Source organism: Lates calcarifer, linkage group LG6 (genome assembly GCF_001640805.2).
Source record: "Lates calcarifer isolate ASB-BC8 linkage group LG6, TLL_Latcal_v3, whole genome shotgun sequence".
Taxonomy (NCBI): domain Eukaryota; kingdom Metazoa; phylum Chordata; class Actinopteri; family Centropomidae; genus Lates; species Lates calcarifer.
In genome coordinates, this window is record NC_066838.1 from 11,277,065 (window position 1) to 11,299,278 (window position 22,214).

Consider the following 22,214-nt stretch of genomic DNA (forward strand, 5'->3'; position numbering starts at 1 on the left):
AAGGCTAAAAAAATGTTCCCACATACTATCTCTACTGCAACTGTTTTTAAGAGCAGGATATCAGCTACAGTATGTGGCAATAACTACATCACAGGAATGTGTCAATTTCTTGTTTGCTGCACTGATTTAAAAATAGCTTATCTTGGAAGCCCTGTGCTTAGAATCAAGTAGAATATATGCAGCTTTTAATCAACAAACCTTCACTTAGTGCCAATGAACTGACAGACTTGCACCTTGATTATACTTATGCCGTTTATTGAGTATAGGTGAAGATAATGAGAGCTTGGCAAGTGTGTGAGCGTTTCAGCTACCTGTTGGAGTTGTGTGATGACTTGATGTTTTTGGCAGAAATGATGTTGAGGGACAGGACAGCGTCTGCAGCGCTATCATCCACCTCAGCTTTGTTCCTGATGCGACCTGGTGGGACACAGAGCAGCGCAGCACATCAACATCTTGTCATCACAAGAGCTTCAAATGACTTCTTTTGATGGAGAATAAATTCCTAATAAATAGACTCATTCAGCAGAGCACTTTAACAGACATATTGGCCCGGTGTCCAGCGGCACATGGCTGCTCTGTCATAAGCCTCTCTGGATAAGAATGTCAGCAGCTCATAGACTAAAATGCGAAATGTAATTATTTGGCCCATCAGCTACAGCTACAGTATAAACTGCTTAAAGACACAGGCAGCTTGAAGAGAAACAGACACAACTCCTCAGACTGAAATCATGACTGAGGAAGCGGTGCAAAGTATTTTCAGTGCTGCCTCATGAAGTGAAATTCCTTTGTGACATTTGAAGGTGTTGGGAGCTGTGTTAATGAGGAAACACGGAAACATCCTCTCCTCCGCTACTGCAACAGTCTAGTGTGCCTCAGCAGTGAGGAAACAGTGCTCTGTGTCTTTGGAGAAAGGCAGAACCAGTAATCCCTGTGGGAAGACTGCTCACCTACGACCAGCTCTCGGACATCCTTCCAGTGGAGCTCGCTACCCTTCTCATGGATGAGAGTCACTGTGATCCGCCGCTGGATCCCCTGCAGCAAAGATGACAGGAGCTTAGGATCAGAGTCGACACAGCTAGAAGAAATTTAAGCTTCTAAATGTTTCTTATAAAGAAGAAATATCATTCATATCTACTGGTTTAAAAGAAAGAAAATATGATCCCCCTTTGATTTTATAGAATCAGTGATGACTAGTAGGAAAGGTGTTGGTCTGCAGTACCTGGTGCAGTAGGTAGGTGCCATGGCAGGGCAGTCCTCCACTGTGATCCACTACAGCTGGGATGTACCTGCAGAGAGAGGGAGGTCACACTGAGCCTGGACACTTCAACCAACACATCTCATGGTATTCTTTATGAGGATTTGCTGACTTGCATCCACTGTATGATGAATGGTGCATTCAAGAGAAGACTGTTCTGGTTCAAAGTCAAACCTTTTAAATCTTTTCTTAGAGTTTGCACTGACTTAGTGTTTATAAGCTGCCTCAGGTACAAACCTCAGATGTGTTTTCTACTCACAACTACTTTCAGTTTTTATTAACCTTTAAGATTTTTTACTATGTTTGTGGTTTACAGCAACTAGAAGGCTGTGACATCTGGGTACATGTTTTACAGAGGTGTTATGTCACTAAATATGACTCTTAGTACACAGTACATGGAGGTTTTGTGTACATCGCTGATGCCTTAATCAATATATAGCTAGCCATCTTTTTATTATCTTTTTTTGGTATTTTCCTCACCTGTTGTAATGTATTACAGACTTTTTTTTGAAGCATATCACGTTATTTTGCCGCGACTCTTTAAAGTTGACCGTATTGCTTCTTTTAGTAATACTAAATACTTTGAAATAAATCTGAGATCTCACATCCTGAATCTTTTCAAATGACTTATAAGGAACAAAAAGCATTTGATAACTTTTATATTTATTGCTGTTTGTGGATGTAACATGCATGTGTGGACACTCACTCTCCAGTGGGCTCAAGCTCGCTGATCTCAAACCAGACCAGCAGATCGTACTTGCTGACACACTGACCCAGGTTGGACTTGGTGATGGTGTTCAACTTGGTGGCTGGAACTGACACACAAACACACATAACCTGAGTTTGATTTGCAGAAGGGATGGATGAAAATAATATAGTTAAAATTCATATGTATTTAAATTATATATAAACTATATAAAAAGAATTGCTAAATGGAGGTTGGGTATGTGATGTAAACACACTGTTGACCCTAGATAGTGAGCCATTAGTCCATACACACACATATAATGACAATATTTAAAAGAAGTGTGGCCTATAAAATTCATTATTACTGAAATAAACTGGACACAGAAAACAGGAACAATGATACATTATATTTAAACCCAACAGCTGAACGTACTAAAATGTTATGAGGAGCTAAATCACAGATTACACCACCACTGACGGCACCATGCTGTCTAACACATCAGGATTACGTTTCCGTTGAAACAGGCTAATCTCTGAGACACACAGCTACATTCATTTGCATTCAATATGGCTGAAATGAACATTATTCCACGTGAAAACTACCTTAATTTGACTGGAGCCGAACCTATAAAGGCTTAAGCCCATGGATTCAGATTTTATGCTGTGAAGGCTATGTCAGTGATCTTCTATGATTATTATAAATACTCATTTTGTTACTTGGCTTAAGATTCAGCACATGCAGCAGATTTACCTCAAGGTGTCAGCTCAGGCCAGTTTGTAAGTGACAGGGGAGGGCTGGACTGAGCTGACTGGACCTAAACGGACCTGCAGCAAGGTACAGCACACAGAACCACTGCAGAGCTTTATTGTGCTGCTGCCTGCAGTCACAGAGCACCACAAGAGCAAAGCACAGCACTAATGTAATCACTACAACCAAGGTGCATCTACTGCCCAGCCAATAAGCTACTACACTGTCCACTGTGTACCAACCATGGTGCCTGGGCACAATTAGCACAGGGTCATTGGGTACTGGGAGGAAGAGGAAGTGAGAAAGCTGGTCAGCCTCGTCCTCCAGACTGGCCACAGCAGAAGAGGCCAGGGCGTTGGCGTGCTCGGACAGCGTGTCCAGCACCTTCCCGTTCACATAGCCGCTCATCAAGTAGCGGACCAACTCTATCTTACGGGTATGGTCTGGGTTTGCAATGCATGATATTGTACGAACAGTGGGAAAGATTGTGAGAGACGTGTGAAAAAGGAGATGTGGAAGAGGGAGGACAGAGTTGGGTAAGAGGATTATGGAGGGTGGGAGAATGATTAAATATGAGACAAAAAAAATCCAAAGGAAGCGAGAAATGAAAGAAAAGTGGAAGGAAAAATGAGGCATGCTTATATAACCATAACAAACACAAAAAATATGTTGAAATGATGGTGACAGATGCAGAGGATAGTGCTGTTTCAGTGTAAGTTGTGATGACATTAAAAGCCTTACCTGGTTTAGAAAGAGGCATGGGAATAGGATAATACTTTCTTGACGGTGTCGGAGGACTGTTAAGACAAAACCAAATATTTCTAAATTATAGAAATTCTCTGATAGAAAAAGAATACTTAAAACAAATTGAGCTAGTTGCAACCAAACCACCCACCTGATCAGGTCCTGGCCATGAAGATGCAGTGGGTGCTGCTGGTAATGGCCAAACACTTCAAACACAATGGGCTTGGTCTTGATGTACTCAATAAAGGATTCTGTGACCTCTACTGAAATCTGCTCCAACAGTGTAAAAACAAGGCGTTGTCAAAATCAATTCACTTATTTAGGTACAGCTTGTGTGTGTGTGTGTGTGTGTGTCTGCACTCACATTCTGGACGTGGTAAAAGCCCAGAGGAGCTCCTTTGCCAGTGTTCTTCAGAGGCTCAGTGGAAAAAGCCTCATCATGACGATGCAGGAAACTGAGCAGATTAAACATAAATGAGCATCAGCACGTGACATTTATTTGTCAACAAGATAATGTTGTTCCCTCGAAATCTGCAGCTTCATTTATAATGCAAAAGACAACTATAAATTTCATCAGCTTTTAGGAGTAGGCTCGACATTCACAGAAAAAGCTATATCAATTGTCTTTTGATTTTGACTTTGACTTTCAGACACAGAGTTACAATATTTCACATAAATCTGTTTTGATATAGTAATATTATTGCTTTATACTAGTGCCTTGTATTTGTCTTGGTTCAGCACTTTGTTGTTGTATCATCACCTTTTATTACTGCTCTAAAAATAAGACACCACAGGGGACGCATTCAACTGTAAGGATTTGATATTAAAATTCAAGTTACCACAAACTTTATTTTGGGTCGTGTGAACTCACTTGAATTGGCAGAAGATGTCGGCATACTCCGGCAGGATGCCGCTGGCCTGAAGCACAGTAACACGGAATGTGAAGATGCTGCCCACCTCCAGCTGGCCTGCCAGACCATCACCACGACTCAGCTTGGTGTCTGCGATGTTACCCAGCTTGAGGTCTGCAGAAAACCACAGGGGGAGGGTTAGAAGAACTTGTGCTGAGATTTATTGAAAACGACCTGCAACTGCACCTGGGACTGTGCTTTCATATGCAATGTGCATATGAATTCTAAGCTCTGCATAATACAATCAGACCGGTGTCTGCGCATTATCATGCTCGTGATTTGTAGAGCAGATTCTGCTGTTCACTCCTCAAATAGCCTTTGTACACATTCCTTCACAAAGCAAGAAAAAATGCATCAGTCTCATTTCCATAACTAAACATTTTAAGTTCTCCTTTGCATTCAACAGGACCATCTGCCAAGTGTGTTTCCCCTTGGGGCTGAGAGTATGAAATTTATGAGTGGAGAGGTGAAGGTCTGGCAGCCGTACCCATGTCATTGATTCTGTTGAGCTCCTCTGAGGGTGTGATGACCTCTGAACTCTGACCCTGACCCTCCACAATGCGCAACTCTTCCAGGGACAAGCCAGAGCGGGTCATAACCGTGGAGGGAAAGTCATTCTGATTGGATGAAAAAGAGATGCAAGAGTGGAAGGAGGAAGACATTAACATATAGCTGGTAGAAAGAAATGGAGTCGCTAAAACCTCCACCTGTGTGAGTGCATTTCTGTATTATTTGCTTTTAGAAAATAAACAAGAAAGGAAGGAACTGTATAAAACTCAAAGAAAACACAACTTCCTCTTCTGAAATCATATTTTAACCCAAATATTAGACATCCACTGTCACACAAACATGCACAAGAAAAGTGCTCTCTTAAGTTTGAAACTCCATCATCTGACTCAGGGCTTACCTTTTTGAAGTATTCATCATCAAAAGAAATCTTGGCGGTTCCTGACTGCCTAACTCCTGACCCGTAGTCTGGAGCCTCTTCGTCAGCTACAAAGAGACAAACCATCCTCTTATCAGGATCTATCACAGACACAGCTGTCTAAAACTGTCACAGCACATAAAAAGGGAATGCACTCAGAATCTGAGGGAATTTTCTCTTTGCCACCAGATTCAGACGCCACCCTTCAAAATATCAAACTAGGAGTTAGAGCCGTATATTTATCTAATTATTTGGTTTTAGTAGAACATATTTTGGTATCAAAACATCAAAAACTGTATCGGATGTCACATTATATGGCACAAATACATGGAACTGATACATAGTTAGTGGCAATAAGCATGCTTTTTAACTGCTCAACTACACATAAGAACCATATTATTTCTCTAAAAGGTTGACAAATCACTGAGACAAACTGTCTCCTTCACAAGGATTTTCCTTTTCAAACTCAGCAGCTGACTCTAGAAATATCATCAAAGCATAATAACACATAAATGAGTGATTACCAGGATGTCACCTGTGGATAAAGATCCTCGTGCTCTTGCTCATTAGAGAATCTCATTAATTACTCACCAGCTATAGCCTGGACCCCCACGCGCAGGAAACCACGCACCGCACCCTTCTCTGTTACTATGGCAACACGGTGAACCAGCGGTACAGGGTACAGCAGGTTGCTCAGGTACACGAAAGCTCTGAGAGTAGGGGAAAAAAAAATAATAAAAAAAGAGGGTAGAAACGTGAAAACCTGGTTCTGGTGCAGGGTGGGACAACTGCTGCAGTCTTTTAGATCCAGGAAACATTAAGATTGTGTTTATGACTATGTATGTTTCTATAACTGCCATGTTACATGTTGGATTTAATCAATTAAAAGCAAACTAGATATCTACTTATTGAACACTGTCCGTATGCACATAGACAATTTTCAATATTAATATCCCTTCCAAATGAACATCTTAAAATATGCACAAACATTTCACTGTTTAGCATATATTAATGACTACAATGACATACAGTAAAATATTAGTGACAATTATGTTAAGGGAAAAGCAAACAAACAAAATGAGGACAGAAAATTGAACATAAACTCATACATGCTTCAGGCACTGAATCAGCAGCAGCTTTAACCATCCACTTTATTTTTAAACTGTGACAGGGTTGATGACAGATCGCCTGGGATGCAGCAGTAACGGCCGTAAAAGAGTGGTTTATTGTGTCGTGTTACTGGCGATGTTAGTCTCTCACTCACACACTCGCTGACATTTTGTTTTGTGGGATTTGATTTGTCTTGCTGCACCCCTGGTGACCTACTCTTCTTCCCTGCCACCCCTCTCTCCCTCCACCCTGTCCTCCCTCCCTCCCTGCGCTGGAAGACTCAAGGCCAAGACGGGGGATGAGATATCAATCTGTAAAATCTCTGAAGTCACGGTGACGCAGGTAGCTGAGCTACGACTGTGGCAGAGTCTGGCTGGCTTGAAGCCTGCATTGATCTGTCGTCTTTTTCTGAGATTAGCACACTGTATTTATTACTCAGCTATGATGTTTGCAGCGCTGAGGCTCCAGCCTCGCTACAGCATATGCTGTGATTTCAATTGCTGCTGCAGCAAGTTATTTCATCTTGACAACATTTTAAAGCAAATACAAGTAAGCATGATTATGTGAACGCCAACTACTACTGAGTTAATATTACCTACAATACATTCCAAGGGCAATGTTAAAACAAACAATGTTATAAAACAAATGACTTAACCACAATGTAACAAATTAAACAAAAAAAAAACAAAAAAACAAATCAAACAAGGTTTAAAGGATTATAAAACGTAAAATGACAGACGGCTAATCAACAGCAAATACATGTGACCTCACACACAGAGATGGGAGTTAATACAGGCAGTGCTGTGATGGTGGCGGGGGATGAGACATCACTCTGAGAGGAGGTGGAGAATATGATGGAAGGTGGCTTTTCAGTTTTTTAGGGAACTGAGTCTAAATGTGAAGTAACTTAGAAAAAACAGCAGGTCTGTGAGCACAGATGTATGACTAATCACATTAAATTAAAAAAACTGGTCCAGTTTATCTCTGCAAAGCTGCTGTGAATACATGATCTGATTCTGAAATGATTCTTTCACCAGGGGAGGGCTTCACTGATAATTAATCAGTGCTCTCTTTTTAGCATTCTGATCAGCCAGATACTAAAATAATATGTAAAATAATAATGTATTGTATCATATACACTGCTGATTTAACATCTCTCTACTGAACACTGTTGTTGGGTGCAACATCAGCCTTTATATCCAACTACTTCAATATCTTCACAGATATGTAAAGTACATGAATTCATCCATGAAACCTATTTCATAAAAAGCTAATCATCCTTAATTGGCATAATGTGTTATTTTCTGTACTTTTTACATGTGTTTTAACACCTACACACGTTCTTTGCTCTACTATTAAAATATACTAGACTGAACCAATCCAACATCCACCCAAACTCCTATTCCACTTTGTGTGTGGAGGACGTGGGGGATTGCCACTGCCAGTCACCAACCTTCCCACCAGGATGAACCAGGGGGAGCGGTCATAGAAGGGGTCCTGGCCGTCGCTGAAGATGTCCGAGCCCTCCTCGGTGCCGGCATCTGAGCTGGTGTCGTCCACGAATGCCTCATCGTCAATCAAGTCGGACATCTCGCTCTGGCGCTCGTCCGCCATTTCGGTAATCTCGGAGTCAGTGGTGGAAAAGGTGGGTGAGGGCGTGCGGTCTGCCAGGCGCTCATTAACGCAACCGTGGAAGATGGGGGAGCTGAGGGGGTTGGTGGTTTGGAAGCAGTGGCAGGAACCAAGGAAAGGTAACAATGCAGGAACAGAAGAGTTAAACAGGCCACTGTAGCTCATAAAGTGTAGCTTAGATGTGATATTTCACTTTGGCATAAAAATCACAGTTTTCTCCCAAATGTATTTATTTATTTAATTTTTACCACAAATAATATTATTTGAATTGCAAAGTAATCAATGACCAAGAGAAAAGGGTATATGATTATGAGTAATACTAATACTACTTGGAGCTATTGAAAAAGTAACAGAGGGATTCAGATCAAGAGCAGGTATTACAGGAAGCTGCTAGGTGTCACAGCAGTTTATAGAAACATGACTTTTTTATACCAAAATGAAATATCACTTTAAAAGGATTAACATATAAGTCTTCTAATGTATGCTGGCTGGAAGAGGATAGAATACAAAATGCCACATATTTCAACATTATCCTGATACACTATGTTGTTAAGCTTTTGTGTGAACTGGAAGGGTATCAACATGAGCAGTCACAGCAAAATGACATAAAAGATGAATGAAAGTAACATAGTTTCTGATTTAAATGAAAAAAAAAAAAATCAAAATGCCTCAAATAAAATGAATAAATACATTATCAGTGACATGGAATCACAAGCACCAAAATCACAAATGTAATGTCAAATTATAAACATAACAACAAAACAAAACAAAAAAAAGATTTACATGAGCAATAAAATGATGCCAAAACATGTGATATCACTGGTCTATGTGACTCTAATGACAGAAAATGAATCTGTGGAACAGAATTTGACTATGAAAATGAAAAATGAAATGAAAGTAGATGTTAACATCCATTTAAAATAAATGGATCACAAAAGCTGCCTGAACAAAGCCATACTGAATTAGTCAGCCAAAAAATGTTTTAATTTAGAACTGGCAACAAAAAGCACAGCAAACAGCATTAAAACAGGATATTTAGTGGTGTAGTATTGTAACATGTACAGTCAGTACTGTATATGTATTTATTTTTGATACATTACATACCTCCCCACTAGTTTGAACCAGTGGAAACGATCATAGAAGGGGTCATTTCCTGTCAGAGTGCCCTCGCAGTCCTCCTGGTGTGTGGAGGCCATTTCGCCAGCACGATCATACATCTCTCTCATCTGGTCCAGCCTCTGCCTGCAAATGACGTCAGAGTGCGATCAATATTAATGAGAAGCGGAGAGTGAATACACAGGCCTAATAGCTGGAGAGATGCTGCTAGATGTACAGATGTCTGAATGAGAATTTTTATTTATTAATTATTTTTTTTTTGGACATTGTCTTTGTAAAGCATCCTTGGGTCTTGTGAAAGGTGCTATATAAATTTAAGATATTATTATTATTATTAACAGGCTGATTGAGCAAAAGACTGTGGTGACTGATGATTTCTACTATGAATAAGAATTCTAAACAAATCTAAATACAGGACTAGTTTAAGGTATAGTATAGTGATTACTTGAGTTTATCAAGGGACCAGTAATGTGTGGCTCCATTCTTAAGGTCCTGAACCTCTACAGCCACCACGGTGCGAGGGAAAGGCCTGGAGTCACGCTCTTTCTCTGGCTCTGGGGACAGGAGCTCAGGGGGCAGCGGAGAGTACAGCGTGTCTGTCAGCAAGACAAACTGGAACTGGACCTGAAGGATGCAGAGGAAAAAAAAGGAAACCTTAAAAAACATCCTGCTATACTAAGAAAAGCAACAACAAAACACAAGTATGATCCATCCTGACTTAAGACCAAGAACAGGTGCAACTCCTTAAAGCTTTACTCCTAGCTGAGATCAAGACTTCCCATTAATTAAAAGACTCAGTAGACACACAGGGCTCTGTCTTTTGTTGTATGGTTCTATTTTACTGCAGATACATCAAGGCTGAAAGGTCAAACAGATCCATAACACCCTCCACTTTGTGGCCTCTCTCTGGGGGCAAAAACCTGAACCACTTAAAAACACAAGACATAAATTACAGGTACAAGAAAGCTTAAGATAAATAAAAAATCTCAGAAACCATCTGTGACAGATGACCCATCTCCAGTACCAATCATGTAGCTCCTAGATCTGAACAAGAACATAAATCGCAAAGCTCTCCTGATGGGGAGGACAGATTATAGCCGAGGAGCTTCTGATTCAATTTCTTTACGTGACAATGAGTCAACACCCAACTCTGAAAGACTTAAAGGATTGGCTTTTGCTTGTGCAACGTACATTATGCTTTATGTTGAGTGTCCAGTTATATAAATCACTAGCATCACGGGGGACTGAATGCGGTGTCTCTCATTACATCACCCATGTGGGTTTGTAATGAGGAATACAGTCAGGAGATCATGTATCAGCGTCATCTCACGTCACAGTTTAACATCCCAGAACCGAGTGTATAATGGTTATTAGGCTGATTCACCTCTGGAGACAGCTGCCAGGCAAATACATTACTGGAGGACAATTCAGCTTTTTACTAAATTTAAGGTCACTGGTTTTGTTTCATACTTTACACACACTTTCCTTATAATATCACACTTTTTTAGAGGGTCTCCCCACATGTATGTTTTATTTTTACGCCTCTTCTTTTTGTGCTAAAAACATTACGTTTATGAGGTGATACATTTTCTTAACTTACATGTACCAAAATAAACTGAAATGTCATTTGACTTACTTTCTTCTTCAGCTCCACACTAATGGCATTGGCCTCCTTTAGGTAGACAGCATTTCCCCACAGCTGGTCACGGAGGGAGGTGAACTGATGATACCTCCACTTCCTGAAGGCCCACTGTGCCAGCTCAAACTCATGCTGAGTCCATGGCACTGCAGAGAGACGGGGGAAAGTTTTTTACATTAATGTGTTGCATATACACATAAACACACATGCAGACACACAAATTTTTAATACAAATAAAAAAAAGGACCACACCAGTGGTTCTGCTTGTTTTAGCCCAATCACTTTCATTTTACATGAAAGTTCCTTGAAAGCAGAGCCTGATCTGAAAACCACTCCTTTGTGATGTGTTCAAAGACTTCTAACATCAGAGTTTACAGTCAGCTGCTGAAAAGCATTTTCATTTACAAGCATTGCTTCAGGAAAATCAAACCCAGAGGACAAACAGGGACAAAATGTGGACACTGTGTTGTTTCCTCTATAAAGACACAGTCCTGTCATCCAAATACAAAGAACGGTTTAACTCCATCACACACATTCAAGACAGGATTAGAACCTGCTATTGCTCTCAACTTAATGGACAACTATTATTGGAATTGAATTAGAGCTACATTTTCAGTCAGGTCAGACACACACGAAAGGTTAATTTGTCCCACTTCAATAACAAGAAGTCAGTCACCCGAGGAGACAAAATGTTCACTGTGGTGGATTACCGATCTCAATTAACAATCTGTGAATTAACTTTCAGACTGCTACTGAGGAGAATGAAAACCAGTGGCAGCTTGAAAGGTAGGGAAACAGCTGTATTTTGAAAACCTCCTTGCTCTGAAAGAGATGGGCTAAAACATGAAAAACTAGAGGTATGGTCCCTGAGACGTCACCTAGAGTGGTTTATATTACATTAGTAGCATATTTTCTTTCAAAGGGATTAGAGAATATATTACTGATGAACTAGTTTGACTGAATACCTTGAATGGGTAATTAGTATGGCAATATTAAGAATTTTAATTAATCTGAATGAGGTTGATATTATGTTCTCATGATTACGGAACAGAAAATACTATACGCACATCCAAGTAGTTTAGGCTCTGGACAGAAAATGTAGAAGAAAACATACAGTGAATTTTTATATATATATATTTGGGGCTTATATATAGTATGTAAAAGAAATATCTACAGGACTGAAGATTTAGAGTACACACCTTCCTCTTCCTCCTCCTCCTCCAGCTCTTCTTCATCAGGTGTCTCAGCTACCAGCGAACGCGTCTCCACCTGTTTCTGAAGCTCCTGCAATTTGCTCTCGTAAACCTGGACACCAACACACAGGGGAAGAGGAAAGAGAACATGGACAACTGTCCATCAACCGCAGCAACAGGTGAGCTCAGCTGGCCATCAAAGCCACATTTTAACCCCAACATTCACACTGTGGCTTATTCTCCATTTTTGAAATTCTACAGTACAGCCAGGGATTTATTTCTAGTACTGACTACTTTGGTCACTGGTCCAAATGACATGTGAATACATGGAGCTGGATGTGTATATTATGCAATAAAAATCACCTAAAAGGTTTTACCTCACTGTACATTTTCAGACCTGCACTGAAACCCTGCTCGATAAGGTCTTGTTATATCCGATATATTGTTATATATATCACATGAAATTAAGTTAAAATACTTAACATAATCAAGACTCTGATGTCTATTGTTCACAATAAGATGTTTTTTTAAAAAGTGAGGGAATTTATTACAGTTTCTATTTTCCATATACCTAAGAATAACCTAAAAGTAACTCAAGACTTAAGCAAGCGCAATGAATGAAAAACATTCACCATTTGCAATGACTTGTTCTGGAAATGAAACTTCACAAAACAATGAAAAACATTTTATATTGTGAGAGAAATGGCTGTGAAGAAGAGAGGTGCTGCTAGGAGCTGAGTCAACTGTAATCCAATGAGGGGCGCCATCCTCATCAGATCAGGACAAGCTGTGGTCCCGATGACCTCATCCTGTTTGTTCAGTGTCTTCTGGGAAGACAATGCAGCCTTTTCATTTGTCATTAACCTCCTCCCCGCTGAAACCCTACCAACAAGCTAAAAGCTGAAACCTCTCTACTGAAGCTACCTTTGGAAACCCACCAAGCAGGTTTTACTGAATGTATTCATCTGCGGTTGTAAAACAGCGTGCATCATAATGAAGCATGTGAATAAAGTACTTTCAAAACACAAACATCTAAATTCTAAATTAGTTTAATGATGTAAAGGGCTTGAAATGTCTGAAACCATGTTAGTGGAATGAGCTAGATGCCAATAAATCTAGCTTTATGCATGTGTGACATTGCCATAATATAGTATCAAATGATTACAATTAGCGTAGATAATAGTTAGTAATTTCAAATGTGATGTTTTATGAACAATAATTAAAAGTGTATTAATTTAAATAATTACAATACCTATAACTTGGCCTAAGGTATTGTAAAGTGTCTAAAATGGTCATTGTGCTGTGTGGTACACACATTCAGAGATTTGATTCTGTCCCTAAACTGTTTTATTGAACAAATACCACCCATATATAACCAATAACTGCACTTGGAGCATGTCATTTTATTTCAGTCATACTTTGAAAATAAACCTCCAGACACACAGGGATTCAGTATATCCTTTTTTAAAACCTGTGAACAATACTGTTCCAATATGTACTGTATGTTTGCACAAAGTGCTTGATTAAGGAAGCAACACAACTTGGTACACAGCCACAATGAGGCACTTGATATTGCAGATTCAAAAACCTGTTGTACAACACTCAAGACACTTTGAACTGAGACCTAACACAGACATATGTATATTTCAAAAGAACAGTATAGGGTACATTGTCCATTTGATGTTGTATTCTTTCCAGCTTACCTGGTCACTGTCAGCACCAGTGCATACGTTAAATAACATTCTTTAATGGAGCGTTTATTAGAGCTGAAGAGATGTAAGCTATTGCATGCAAAGATAGTCATGAAGACATGAGGCGTAGGGTGGAGAGACTAAACTTGCATATGTCATAACATCATTTGGCTTTTTTTTTTTTTTTTTTTTTTTTTTTACAGCATAGTAAGGCAGAATATATACTGTCAAAAGTTAAAATAATAAACAGAAAATAATTTCATCATTCTGAACCCAAGTTGAACATTTTGATAGTCCTCAAAGGTCTCTCCCATGCTGCTGAGTGTCTGTGTTTCTCTAAAATGATTTGAAGGCCATCTGGTATTGAAATGTAATAATTAATGGGTTCTTTTAAAGCTACAAATGCAGCAAGGAAAAGACAGATTGAAAGGCAGACTTGCTGCTAATTCAAATAAGCATCAGCTAAAGCACAGAGGCAAAAAAAAAAAGAGAAAACTGACGTGGACGATTGACGTGACTGATTTCACAGATCATCCGAATGACAGATCCATCCAGGTTGCATGTGTATGTGGCATTTGATGGAGCTAAAACAAGGCAGTCCTCAAAATTTCATTTGACATGGATATTTGTCCTGAATAACATTATGCAAGCACTTCAAGCCTTTGTCCTCCCTCCAACATTTTTAAGGCAAGTCTTTGGGAACCATGACAACACTCTGTAGGACATCCATTCAAAACATGGTGAACTCTGTGCTTACTCAGTGAACCACAAACCCAAAATGTAAGTTTTAGACCGCATGAAACAGAAATCAGAGCTCTGTTCTTGATGTGTGGTTTACACAGGAAGAGTGAGGAAAAATATTCTGAACATTCTGGACGTCATTACAGTTAAATTTTGAAGTGGAAACAATTGTGTGTTACTTTTCTTACAGTTAGGTCCACCTCATAGCATTTCAGCATAGTGGTTCTTACATTTAACAGGGTCTTAATAAAATCCAGGATTCAGACAACATTGGATTATCAATGAAAACATCCTGGAGAGAAATATAGAATCATATAAAATGTGGGTAGTTTGTCAGGGGTGTTTAAAAATATAGATTTTTTGAAGATTAGAGTAACTTATTGCCTGACATTAAAATTAGTGTATTCACTAACTAACAAATTATACAGCTTATTCTTGACTTGAGGAAGTGCAAAATACTGTGATACAGGTACATGGTAGTTACATATTTGAAATAAATCTAAAAAGTAAGAGGGATCAAGCAGTCAAGTGGCTCACTAAGAATTTGAATTAAGTATGTTATTACTAAAAAGTTAGTTTTGGTTAGGTAAGTTATAAAGTTTCCTCTACAAAATTTTGCTGAAATATTCTGCACGAGCACTGAACTGAAATGAAGGGAAAGAAAAGATTGAATTGTAAATGTACGGCAGAATTAATAGAGTTAGTGCATAAAAAGGCACTTTTTGAATACCACTTCCTTTGAAGATCACTTCAGTCTATTTAAAAGGCAGTCACACAGTTGATTGGTGCATCAAGTTATTCAATAATCAATTTTAAAATGTCCAACACACTGGTCTTTTGATTCCAGATCAAGGCCGATGATGATTTATGACTGTAACTGTTTTATGAGGTACAACACAAGTGGTAAAATTGATCTTCCATAATAACATTGAACTATATGGTACAAAGAAACAAATAAATATAGGGTGTTGGTTCCTAATTTGGGCTGCAACAACAGCACAAATCTCAATGAAAATTAAACACTTCAGTGTGTTCATACTGTAGTGGCTAAAAACATTCATGATAAATCAATACTAAAATGGCAAAGATGTAAACTCAGAAATTCAACCATGAAGATAATTTTGGCAAATCAAAGCATGATTGATGAACTGTCACACATGCTGAAAAATGAACAGAGTAGGCATGGCATGTCTCTTCTGACAAAAACAGTCCCCTTATAATCTGTTGGCTTCAATTCCTTATGACAGCTCTCCTAATGCTAGTGATGGTAGCGCACACAATGCAGCAAAAACTGATGAAACAGCATATATTATGATGATGATAAAATGTCTTTTTATAATACATACAATACTTTTGGATCAACCAAGAACACGCTGATCAAGTGCAAAAGTCACAGTCAGTTTTAGCTGTTTGATGCTCATGACTCTGAGCTGTTGTGATCTGTAATGTGTTTGCCTACTAAAAGTATTTGAAACTAGTTCCTCATTTCTCAAGTCCCACTCAGACTGTTGTCTCTCTGCTGGCTTTTAGATTAGGAGCAGACATTTGCCTGCGCATTCGAGGCGGTGCCTGAAAGTTGATTGGATGGTTAGCATGGTCAGTGTGATGGTACTGCTGATAGCCATTGAAACTGCCGTCTGTATACATCATGCTATTATAGTGGCATGGCTGTGGTTGATGGTGTGGCTGGAGGTGTGCCGGCTGGTTCTGATGGTGGCGGGGCTGGTAGAAAGCCTGGGTATGCCTCCTGTTGCTTTCAGACTGCTGCAGCGACTCCATGGAGCCAGAGGGCCGCTGGCGATGATTAAAAGAGTTGCTGCGGCCTCGTTCATGGGGCTGCTGATGTTGGTTGTTCCTATAGTTATGTCTGTAACCCTGGTTTAAACCTTGCTCCAAGTCTTTGCTTCTCTGCTGGACTGATGCAGGTGGCAAAGGAGGAGTGACTTGAATAACTGAAGCAGCCATCTTTTCTCTAGACTGTACCCCTTCACCTGCCTGGCTTTCACCCTCTTCTTCCTCTACAGCTTCTTTGGGCACCTTTAGCTCAATGACCTGCTCATCTGTAATAATGATGTGAGTGCCAGGGCTCCACGAGTTGCGGTGCTTAGGGTTACTTTTGAAGGGGAAGCGCAGCTTGCGGTCCTCTGGGGGGATAAAGCGATGTGGTCCGGTATGCCGGCGGAGTTGCTTGGAGATCTCTTGTTGCTGGAGGTTCTTAAGGCGTAACTGCTCTTGACGCATCCAGCGCATGTGGCCACGCTTTAGGGTTGAGTCATCTCCTGTGCTTTGGCCTGTTTGTGAATCTACTTCCTCTACATCAGGCTTTTCTGGAACAGGAGGCTTTGCTTCTCGAGGGCTTGGAGTTGTGGCTGCGCAAGTAGTAGAAGTGGCTACACTGGGAGGCTTTTCTTGGCCCTCTGGGGTGATCAGTGGAAGGACCTTTTCCATTTTGACCATCTTGTTCCTGAGAGCACGGATCTCCTCATCCTTCATGTTATTCTGCTTCTTCACCTCCTGCAAGATGTCCTCAAGTTTATCGATGTGCACTTTTAGTTCATCCATAACAGCACCCCCTGGTCGAGACCCATTGGTGATGACGTCTTCAATGCGCTCATCACCAACTCCTACAGTGTCCCAAACATCCCGAGCCACCGCCCTCCACGAGTCCCGCTCGTTGGGGTCCTTCTTGCTGTAGCTTGCACAGAGCTCCTTCATCTTAACGATAGCCAGTGCCTCAATTTCCTGCCGTGTGTGGCGAAAATCATTGAGCGCCACTTCATAACAGATTTCTTTGACTGCCTGGATCTTCAGGTCAGAGATGGTCACCCACTTAGAGTCCTTTGTGATGCGGCGCCGCTGAGGGATCTGGTACATTTTGACTGGCTCTCTCCTCTTCCCACTGCTGGGTAATCCACACTTTTTCACTATAGTTTGTAGCTTGCTGGGAGGCAGCTTTTCCCTCAAGGAAGTGATCAGTCTCCAGCTCTCTTCACAAGACCTCTTATCTGAGTCATCCCCACTATCAGAGTCTCCATCCTTGAGAAAACAACACAGGACAAAAACCAAATGGTTCCCAAAAAAGGAGAAATTACAATGGGAAATCAAAGAGAGGATGAAAGGATGGCTTTTTTTTTTAAAGAATGATTAAAAGGTATAAATATGCAACATGGGAACTTCAACCATGAGCTAAGGCCAAGTTAAATGAGAATATAATACTTGAGCTTAGACAGATGTTCAGAATTTTGAAGTCTAAGGATTCTTCCAAAGATGACTATTACACTGTAATAATTGTAATAATATTTAAATATTTTTGCATACATCATTAATTATACAAGATGTATGGCAACATGCAATGTAATTTCCAGAATTATGTTCAAAATAAAGATTCAAAAACAAACAAATATACATACAACAAACAGTGGCTTCCATTGACTTTCTTGTCAGTTTTTCTATATTCTCCAGTGAAATGGTAATATGGATATGAATAAATGTATATTCATTAAAACACTCACTAATGTCACCTTTAACAATTTTGTTCCCAATGTTGCATATTGATATTAAAAGTAAAGGTAAAGCATGTCTATCATGATTAGAAAGGAAATATCAATAGAGGATAGTTGCTGATTGGAGCACTTCTGTATTGTTTTGAGATATTCCTCTTCTTAATTGAAAATTTTTGAGATTTGAAAGCTGGATCCCAAACATGCTACAGAGGCATGCATGTAGATGGATTTTTGGAGCTTTCCCCCTTTAGTCCAGAAGGTTTGAGTGGCTTTAGTATTAGCGGTGAGTTAGAAGACAGAGTGTTCTTGCAGTTGATCAGAAAGCCAGTAGAGAGAGGCAGAAGTGAGGGTAAGTGTTAATCCACTACAAGAAAGATGTTAGTTGGAAAAAAATGCAGTTTCTCATTTTTTGTAGACAAAGTACATTACAGATCACAACCAGTAGGTACAGATAATTCAGGTCTTGTGTATGATATTGTATCTCTGGCTAAAATTGAATGTGATGTTGCTGGGAGTCTGAACCCTGTGCCTGTAGCTCTGCACATAAAACCACCAGAGTATGGAAGAGGTCTGTGATTCACTGATTCAACTGTGAGCAGTGATAACTCTGTTGCTGAGCCGTGCCCTCAGTGAGCTACAAGATGCCAGGTAAGGCTGGCAAAGAGAGGTAGCCAAAGAAGTCAATGAGAAACCACATTGTCACTATCCATCAAAAACTACAGCAGGAATTTTTGTTATCACAATGCATTGTACATGTCAGCAACTGCATTGAAGAGATGAAACTCAGGACAAAACAGAGCAAGAAAACTAGAGTAGAAATCTAATCCAAGCAAATCAACAGCCACTTCAGAGTAGACCAGCTCAACAGCAAACACTGCAACTTAGTCCAGAACCAGTACTGAGTGAGTTAAGAAAACATGCTATTAACATGAACCATGCAAAAGCAGCGTCACTTTATAAAAACAAAGGTATGTGTTTGAATACAGACCAATATACTGAATCAGATTTAATTGAATTTTGATCTTGATATCAAATTAACTTTAGCTGTAAGTTGCTGTTTTGCAAGATTCAGATCCACTATAAAAGACAACAGGAAAAGGGAAAACAGGGATTTGGAAAGGGGAAAGCTTTACAGTCTAATTCTTGCTCAATCAAATTGCTACAGAAAAATCAGTTCAACTCAAGAAGGAGGCGAGTAAAAGCTCATCTGTCTCAAACCAGAAAAACTTCCATGCAAGAAGAACAGACATGCGCTATGAGTAAAAGTGTGATTCACACACACACACATCTCAAAAGTGTCAGAGCTCAGAGTGAGAATTAGTACTAGTCAGATTTAAATGGACCAAGTGAAACGATCGTACAAAAACCGAGAAAAGCTAGCTTTCCAATTGTAATTGACCAAAGCAAACCATGCTTTAACTTTGAATGCCACTTATAACCTGTGGTACATTTCACTCAAAATAACACACAAAATATCACAAAACTAGTTGGATTCCTCAAGAAGGTGCCTTTGATTATGATGTAACTAAGTGGCAAAAATCACCATCTAAGTTACAGCTTAGCATCTACTAAACCCACTGTGTAGTTACTAGTAACCTGTCTGCAACCTCAAACATGAAGATTACAGAAAACCGACTGAATCCATAAAATTCGCAAAGTGGGTTTGGTTAAATACCAGCTGATTTGAACTCACCAGTCGCTGTTGCTCCAGAAGTTGGTCGGCTTCTTCTTTCTCCTTCTTGTACAAGATTTCCATCTCAGTGAGCCTACGTAAATGAGTAAAAAATATTGTGAAATATACCACACAAATCATGATGCACTGTACAACCTGTACTTGGAACCACACAAACTGGAGCACTGACAGCGTTGGAAATGAACTGAAATAAAACCAATAGGATGGATTTCACACCTTTTCTCCATTTCCTGCTTCATGTCAATGCCCTGCTTCTCCAGAAGCTCTCTCTGAGCAAAGGTCCAATCCACCGGCTCCACAGGGGTTTCGGCAGATGGCGTCTTCTCCCTTTCAGCTCTGGCCTGTTCTGGGTGGTTGAACCGGAACACATGGTTCTTTCCCATAATGATACGGTTACCTGAAAGAAAGTAGAGTGCACATGGGGAGAGCATATAGGATGAGATAAGACATTGCTCCATCAGTGTCGTGAGAACAAATGTAAATGCAAATGACAGAAAAACCCACCGTATTAATTGAATTATCTAAGGTTATCAAGCAACCAGTCATTTCACTGACTTCAGTCCACAGAAATACTACAAATATGACATTTGTCAATTATTTAGAACTTTAATTACAAAAAAAGAGATGTGTACCTGAGCGAAGCTGGATTGCATCTTCAACGCGCTTGCCATTGACGTAGGTTTCTGATCCCTCACAGGGCACCAGCATGACAATAACTACAGCAAAAACACAACAACCAATCATCAGTGACTCATTCTGAGAAGCTCATCACTGTTTATTTTTATATGGTAAAGGACAAATATCTCATCTAGTGTATGTACTGATTACTGCCATGTAGAGCTTAGTGTTTCTATTAGCAACAGAACATGCACTAATTTTGTCCAATGACAAAGAGCCTGTGTTTGTTTTTGCAGGTATTTATGGACTATTTATAGATATCTGTCTTTGTTTGTTTCTATCAACTCAGCTTAATTCATAAGAATCCAGATATTCAATCCATACATATGCCAAAGAAAACACAAGCACTCACCGTCTCCATTGGCATTCCTCTCGCTGCGGAAGATGCAGTGCTCTTCCTTGATATGAGCACCACTTAAAACAATGTCTTGTCGTCTTTCAGCATCGGCCTGACCCACCCTGAAACGATCACAGAGGCCATTTTGAGAGAGAGAACACTGCTCTCTGATTCTACTGGCAGCCATTTCGGCAAAAAGTCAGTGCCAGAAGTTAAATGGAACCTTTAAACCATTACTTATGAAAAGACAGCACTTCTAAAGCACTATAGGCTAACTACAGGCACTTTATCTGTGATTCTGTCATCTATTATTGTCCCCCTGGGGTACGATTGTAACAAAATACTCAATAGGAACAGTCTAAAGAGGGGGCCAATAGGGCAAAGGGGAGGAAAGTAACTTTAGATGGTGAAAAAATAGTGATCAGCAGCAGATTTTAAGCCAGTTTTCTCTGACTCTGAAAGTTCCTCTTGCTTAACATCAAAAGAGGAGAAATGAAATATAGAGTAGTTTTTCAGAGACCCTGCCTGGGAGAATTTCCAAATCTTTCCACATCCTCTTCAGCATTTCAGTGTCATCATTCAAGTTTTGGTTACCTTGTAATTCCATCTTTGATGTAGTAGAGCAGACACTCGGACATAAGAGGATCCTCATTCAGGTTAACCAAGTGTGGAGTCTACAGATGACACAAGAGGCAAACAGTTTACCATAAATAAATTGCTAGGATTTCAATACTTTCATCAACATTCAGCAGTACGGAGTTTATAACGATATTACAGATGTTTATCAAGTGGGCAGTTTCATAGCACACATTGCTGACAGCCTGTCAGTTGATACCTGATCTCCCACATGAACATCAACAGAAATGGTGACATTGACACCGTGCTGACACCTCTAGAGTCTGAAACATCAAAGAACTAACAAACAATGCTAGCAGCTATGCCTCCAAACCACCAACCTTTTTAGGGGAAAACACCCCATTAAAGTCTGCATAGAGATCACAAGGCTTCTCAGCGAAATGCTAAACCATGGAGCGGCAGTGAGTGAAAGGAGAGAAAAAAAATGAATGGACGACAAATAGGTGTGAACAAAAGGAAAAAAACTTAACACACAACAATTAGCAGCAGAGGGGGAGGGGTTGAAACATGCCTAAAGAAGGATTAATTTCAAAGAGCGGAATCTTCTGAAACCAAAGCTGATCTAGTGACAGCTGGCGCTGAACAGTCAGTGATTAAAAGATAACAGATCTCTTTCTCTGTCACAATCGTGACTTTGCTGACAAGCACATACTAACACGTCAACTGGTCTTTATGTTGCTGCCACGCAATACTGCCTCTACTGGAGGATACTGGAGAGGTAAGGACAGTGAAGAGAATGTACCACTGTCTGTAATTTAATGAGCCTCATGACAGCGATAACAGAGCTAAGCAGTTAAAGGCTAGAAAGCCAAGTATCAAATTCAAACATAAACCTAAACAGACTTTGTAAATTTAACTTTAAAGTAAATGTAAAATCACTTAACTCAACTTATCTTAAAATAACCCCATCATGTTAAAGCTAATCACATGCATTAGACTGCAAATAAAACATGGGAGGGAAAAGGGAACTGTAGA

General features: G+C 39.8%; 1 protein-coding gene across 14 annotated transcripts in view; it reads right to left on the bottom strand.

Annotated features, from left to right (window-relative positions):
- Nucleotides 1-22,214, bottom strand: part of kif1b (kinesin family member 1B) — a 57,296-nt gene that overhangs the window by 7,709 nt on the left and 27,373 nt on the right. For 5 of the 14 annotated variants that reach the window (XM_018665841.2, XM_051071176.1, XM_018665843.2 and 2 more), the window contains 22 exons: nt 21,198-21,277; nt 20,619-20,725; nt 20,221-20,304; nt 19,805-19,985; nt 19,589-19,661; nt 11,967-12,072; nt 11,835-11,852; nt 10,765-10,913; nt 9,574-9,752; nt 9,117-9,254; nt 7,834-8,085; nt 5,862-5,980; nt 5,253-5,338; nt 4,833-4,962; nt 4,306-4,459; nt 3,799-3,889; nt 3,586-3,704; nt 3,432-3,487; nt 1,962-2,070; nt 1,220-1,286; nt 948-1,032; nt 312-417 (listed from right to left, as the gene is read on the bottom strand). In XM_018665841.2, the coding sequence (XP_018521357.1) occupies nt 312-417; nt 948-1,032; nt 1,220-1,286; nt 1,962-2,070; nt 3,432-3,487; nt 3,586-3,704; nt 3,799-3,889; nt 4,306-4,459; nt 4,833-4,962; nt 5,253-5,338; nt 5,862-5,980; nt 7,834-8,085; nt 9,117-9,254; nt 9,574-9,752; nt 10,765-10,913; nt 11,835-11,852; nt 11,967-12,072; nt 19,589-19,661; nt 19,805-19,985; nt 20,221-20,304; nt 20,619-20,725; nt 21,198-21,277 (2,489 nt within the window). Of the gene's footprint in view, nt 1-311; nt 418-947; nt 1,033-1,219; nt 1,287-1,961; nt 2,071-3,431; nt 3,488-3,585; nt 3,705-3,798; nt 3,890-4,305; nt 4,460-4,832; nt 4,963-5,252; nt 5,339-5,861; nt 5,981-7,833; nt 8,086-9,116; nt 9,255-9,573; nt 9,753-10,764; nt 10,914-11,834; nt 11,853-11,966; nt 12,073-13,343; nt 17,429-19,588; nt 19,662-19,804; nt 19,986-20,220; nt 20,305-20,618; nt 20,726-21,197; nt 21,278-22,214 lie in introns of those variants that run through there. The other 9 variants (XM_018665842.2, XM_018665848.2, XM_018665846.2 and 6 more) reach the window with 4 other exon arrangements.